The sequence below is a fragment of the Cydia splendana genome, chromosome 21, assembly GCF_910591565.1.
Source record: "Cydia splendana chromosome 21, ilCydSple1.2, whole genome shotgun sequence".
Lineage (NCBI taxonomy): Eukaryota > Metazoa > Arthropoda > Insecta > Lepidoptera > Tortricidae > Cydia > Cydia splendana.
In genome coordinates this window covers 15133066-15138830 of record NC_085980.1, presented here as the reverse complement: position 1 = coordinate 15138830, position 5765 = coordinate 15133066, and the positions used below count along the sequence as shown (strand labels likewise).

Genomic DNA, 5765 nt, shown 5'->3' with positions numbered 1-5765 from the left:
GTGTAAGTTATGGAAATGCGGAGTCAGATTAGTGATGTTTTTAATTAGGATTATTTTGATTTTAAGACAATTTTTTTTATGTAATTTAATGTGTATTGGAGTTGACATATAATATGGACTTGACGGATTTAGGATCAAAGTGAAATTAAATGATGACAATATTGATAAATGAGGATAAAAAGAAGGTAAAAATAATATGTGTATATAAAAAAAAACATAGAATTGTGATCGTTTATGAAAAGTTTTATTAGTTGGTAGAGGTATGCTCAGGATTGTTTTAAAGTTGGATTTAATGGCTGTTGGTTTTAAAAAGTGTAGGGACTGTAAAATGTAAAGAATTATAATGGAATAGTTGTGAGAGGTATAGTTTGATATGTGTAGATGGAATTGGTTGCATAAATGGATCGTGTTTTAAGCAGTGCTTGGGAAGGCTGATATATATAAGTTTTTCAAAGAACAATTAGCCTGATCAACTAAGAGTTGTTGAAATTCTTACATGTTGAAGCTTTCATGGGGTTGCGTTATATGGTTGGTTTTTGAATGTTTTTGTATGAGAGGAAAATATAAAAGGAAATAAATATGCCTATCGCATCTTCGGTGGCCCGAGAGGCGGCCTTGAGCGATACGGTATAGCAAGGGTACGCCAGGATACAAGGCAGGCACGGAATCCTTGGATGTCTGACCATGATTCGGTCGAGTATCAATCGTGGAGACTCCTTGGACACATGGAAGGTTATGATGCAAGGAAGTGTTAAAAGAACTGCCTGAATGTGAATATGAATATATGTATGTGTGCGCGCGTAATAAATAAATTTCCTTGTATCCTGAGCAAATAAATAAATGTGTATTAAGGTCGGCCGACCACAAAAGTAAATGCGTTGTGTACCCTTGCCGAAAGTGATGCACACAGGATGCACACTTTGAGTTAAAATAATATAATAAATAAACTGAAATTTAACAATAATGACGTCTTAAAAACTGAATAATTAAGAAACTACTTGCAAGTATGTAAGAATAACTATGGATTTGAGATAAATACGGAATGTAATACATAACTAGGTACCTAGGATTGACTTAATTATAATTATACACGTGTGTCTTAAATAGACAAGATTTTTTTTACAATAGTGATAATGTTTGAATAATGTGTTTTATTAATAATGTGTTTTTTATAATAAATCTTTGTATTTTTAATTTTTCTTATAACTGCGTAATGTATTTACTTTGTAATTTCGTTTCATCATCAAAGCGTGCTACAATTGTGTTTATTAACTTTGATTATTAATTTGTCAATTATTTTATAATTATGTTATTAAGTATTCTGCTTTGTTTTACGACTTAGGTTTTGTTTATTGCTAAAAAAAAAATTGTAAGTACAACCAATCTAGAAAAACTTAAACGTAAAAAGGTATTGATATTTCTTAGATTTTATATCTTATTATTTTTGCTTATTTTTTTGTCAAAAATTGTACTGTGTAACTACTAACTAAAACTGTGTAACTATTTACTCTTCTAGATATTATACTCTTACTAACTATACTCTTACTAGATATATAAAAAAAATATTATTTTGTAAACTTATAATATTTTTTATTTCTTTTGGAAGGGAGGTGTAGTGTGCACCATATATGACACGCACACTCTCTCACATGTACCCTATATATACCCTAGCATAAGTATCATATATCAGAATAAACCTATACTCCTGAGATAGTGTTTGTCTTTACGTCCCACCTCACACCGTATACCGTATACGGGATTTTATCCAATACCGTAGTGACAGCAAAATTTGTATAGAGACGTTCAAAATCGTTCAGACGGCTAGACGGCTTTCCCGCATAGACGCCGTGTGAACGACTTTGAACGTTTCCTTACAAATTTGGCTGTCACTACGGTATATTCGATAAAATCCCGTATACGGTATAGGGGCTATTCATAAATTACGTCATTTCAAATTAGGGGGGGGGGGGGTCTGGACATCGCATGATGGTAGCATGACGTAGGAGGAAACGGGGTCATTCGAAGCATGATTTTTGGATGATTTTAGGGGGGGGGGGGGGGTCAAAAATCGATGACGTAATTTATGGACAGCCCCATACGGGAAAAAATTACGCCGTGTGAACCTAGCCATATTGGTATTTCAGGAGGAGGCATCGGCGCCCGAGAAGATATTGGGTCCATCCTTTATTAAAAACAGGTTGGCACCGACAAAGAAGATTCGAAGCGTTTTTTCAAGACATCAGAAATGATGAACGTGTGTTCTTTAATTATTTTCGTATGTCAATAGCCAGCTTCTCCAATCTCCAATCGGCAATCCGTCCTCCATCATGACCTTTGCAAACGACGTTTCAAACACAACTGCCGGCAGTGCCGGCTGCCTGCCCCCGCGCGCGTCTCGTATACGAGAAACCAGTTTGTCCGTGTGAACGACTCAACGTAAACGTAAGCACCACTGAGTATCGCATTCGATAAAATCGTTTCGAGAATCTCGCATTCCCGGTGGCAAGACCCTACGGTATACGGTAAAAAATATGTCTCGAATACGAGATTTTCTCGTATAGACGCCGTGTGAACTATTTTAAGAGTTGCCATACAAATTTTGCTGTCACTACGATATTCGATAAAATCTCGTATACGGTATACGGGAAAAATGACGCCGTGTGAACGTAGCCTATAAAAGAATTGGACTACGGGGATCCATGTCGGCGTGCACTCAACGACTGGTGGTGTGGCGGCAGGTAAATTGCATCGAATAGACGCCGTGTGAGCGGCTGTCACGTATACGGGAATACCGTATACGAGAAAAAACCGAATGGATCTTGCGCTGTGTGAACAGACGTCCCGTATACGATAAAACCGTATGCGAGAAAATATCGAATCGAATAGTCGCCGTGTGAACGTAGCCTTACAATCTCTCTGGTGTTGCGGGTGTCCATGGACGGCGGTAATCGCTTACCATCAGGTCATCCGTCTGCTTGTTTGCCTCCTATATCGTAAAAACTTAAAGTTTGTCGATGGTTGCATCACTGGTGAAATAATTGGAGCGGTCTCGTGGTCGTCTCAAGGCCTGTCTCCATATTGCGCGGCAAACTATCGAACATTGGCTCGCGAGGCAGCCGCGCGCCATGGATACCGGGTTGGCTCGCGAGTCAATGTTCGATAGTTTGCCGCGCAATATGGAGACAGGCCTTCATGGCGGTTTAGAAAAGTATAGTCAGCATTTTTTTATATTATAAATATAATCGATATTAATATATCGATATATTTATTATTATATCGATATAAATATATTTGGAAAATATTATAAATATATTTGAAAAAAATGTGGAAGTCTATTATGTAGGTATCATGACATTTAGGTAAGTCATCATGACATTTAACGCGCAGGCGCAGCCGGCGCGTTAGATGGCGCTGATCGCCACGGTTGCGTTCGTGGCCCACAAAATGGTCTCGCCGGAAGATCAGCGCTGAGTTTCGGGTCAGTATTATGCTGAGGCGAGCCCATTTTCGTGGTAAACTTTAACGCTTACCAATTTTATTAATATCTGTAGTTTTAATTATACTTTTGTATGTAATCTTAGATTTAAGTTTACCACAAATAAAATGCTTGATTCTTGATTCTAGGTATCTCTTTTCGTCAAGGTATCTAAAGATTTCTCGCCTTCGGATGCAATGAAACAGAGACAGTACAAGTCAAATATCACATTTATTCATCATCATTATTATCATTATCCTCTAATTCCTCTTCCAAATAATCAATCTCCTCATGCATCTCTGGTGAGGCTTCTCTATTATTCAAATTAATAAATGATTCTAATGTTAACTTTCCCAAACTTCCAAAGAACAAGGTGTCAGAGATCAGCTTCTGCGCTATGGTGCGTTGTGTCATGTCAAGCTGGTAGAGTTGTAACCCAATAGCTTTGCCATTTATTTCCCATTCTTTTTCATTCTGGTGCAGCATCTGGCTGGCTGTGTCTACGAATTTTTCCTGCTTTTGAAGTAGATTGTAGATCCTCCGCTTTTTGTTTGCCCGCGGTGTGTCCGAGCTTTCCTCATCTTCCTGTAAAGAAGTTGTATCAAAATATGTAACACTGAGGTGTCTCTAAAGTCAGATTATTACTACTATCTTGTTGTTTTAACTTCCATCAATAATATTTACTTGCGCCCACATAAGTAATGTACAAAATGTTTTCAAATTACCATTTCCTTTGTAGATTCATTGTGTATCTCCGGTCTAAACCTTTCTCTCTCACTTCTTCTCAATTGCCTTGAAACTGACATAGTTTTTTTGAAATGTTTTAATGTATCAAATTTCATTCCTTCCGTGTTTGGATTTGGATCAAAAAAACTATTAAACAAGTCAAAGTACCATAATGTTGGTTTGTAAACACATTCATTCCCGTTTTGTATGCTGTCGAGGACCTGAAACAAATTATTTATTTATTTATTTACATCATATCGTAGGTAAGTCAGGGTGGTGCGTCTCACTCTCTAATTAAGCAAAATGTGAGACAAAATACACATTGGACAGGTGGATGCCACCCTTAGGTTTCAGTGATTAAATAGTTAATTAGTTATTTATACTGTACCTTTTTTCTTTCTCTGTGAAATGTAGTCCTCATATTTGCAAGTTTGTTTTTCATATCCCCCAGCGACGCATTTTCATCAATCCTCTGATACTCTTCAAGTAACTTATCATAAGCATCAGCACGTAGACCTTTGTTGTTTTTGTTCTCGTGCTTAGGGTCCCATAACAACCTCGCTTCCATGTACGACTCTACGAAATCTATCCACGTTTGTTTCACTTTATCACTCATTTTAACGAAAACCGAAAACACTTGTTTTCTTATTAACTGAAATTTAGATTATGCTGTCAAACTGAAGGTACAACACAACTCTCGATCAAACAACACAATCTAGTCTAGAAAGCAACTCAGCAACCCAACTCAATTTACAATTCACAAAATGGCTGCGGCTCCTCTGTGACGCGTACGATTTACCAACTGCAAGAATACTGCGGTGAAATGCGGAACTAATTCCTTATCATACATTTGTTGTACAAACCCGCGACACTAGCGCCACAGTCGCCCGTAATCAATAATATGGTATGGTAAATGGCATGTCGAGACAATCTGATTAATTGAACTGTCAAAATTTGTAATTATGGTTGGTAATAAATAACGGTGGTGGCAGAGTGGATCTGACGTCCGACTTTCAATCCGGAGGTCGCGGGTTCAAATCCTGGCTCGTACCAATGAGTTTTGACTGGAACTTATGTACCGAATATCATTTGATATTTACAACCAGCTACTCAGTGAAGGAAAACATCGCGAGGAAACCTGCATAAATCCGCGAAGAAACTCAAACGTGCATGTGAAGTCCCCAACCCGTATTGGGCCAGCGTGGGGACTATATCCCAAACCCTCTCGAGCATGAGAGGAGGCATGTGCCCAGCAGTGGGATATATATGGGCTGAATTATTAATAATATTATAATCAAATCAATTCTATATCTGTCGTGCCTTTCAGTGCGATATTTACTAGTCGCTTTTCGGATAAAAGGAAAACATCACGAGGAAACCGGGCTAATCCCAATAAGGCCTAGGTTCCCCTCTGGATTGGAAGGTCAGGTCAGACGGCAGTCGCATTCGTAAAAACTGGTGCCTACGACAATTCTTGGGTTTAGCAGCTAAGCGAACCCCAGGGTCCCATGAGCCGTAATGTCGTGCCTTTCAAAAGGTAGTACTTTATTAAATAAAGCGCCGA

The 5765-nt window shown here is 38.2% G+C and overlaps 1 protein-coding gene across 1 annotated transcript; it reads right to left on the bottom strand.

Moving 5' to 3' along the window:
• Positions 1 to 3693: 3693 nt before the first annotated feature.
• Positions 3694 to 4929, bottom strand: LOC134801046 (uncharacterized). Its single transcript, XM_063773570.1, has 3 exons — positions 4590 to 4929; positions 4201 to 4422; positions 3694 to 4060 (listed from the first exon to the last, which is right to left on the bottom strand). Exons 1-3 carry the CDS (start codon positions 4815 to 4817, stop codon positions 3707 to 3709), a joined length of 804 nt encoding a protein of 267 aa, XP_063629640.1. The 5' UTR covers positions 4818 to 4929; the 3' UTR covers positions 3694 to 3706.
• Positions 4930 to 5765: the final 836 nt, after the last annotated feature.

Excerpts from the sequence above, each read along its gene's own strand:
- LOC134801046 (XM_063773570.1), bottom strand. The coding sequence starts at position 4,817 with ATGAGTGATAAAGTGAAACAAACGTGGATAGATTTCGTAGAGTCGTAC. Across the intron at positions 4,423-4,589 it reads TTCACAGAGAAAGAAAAAAG|GTCCTCGACAGCATACAAAA; the intron begins GTACAGTATAAA and ends AATTTGTTTCAG. Across the intron at positions 4,061-4,200 it reads ATGAATCTACAAAGGAAATG|GAAGATGAGGAAAGCTCGGA; the intron begins GTAATTTGAAAA and ends ACTTCTTTACAG.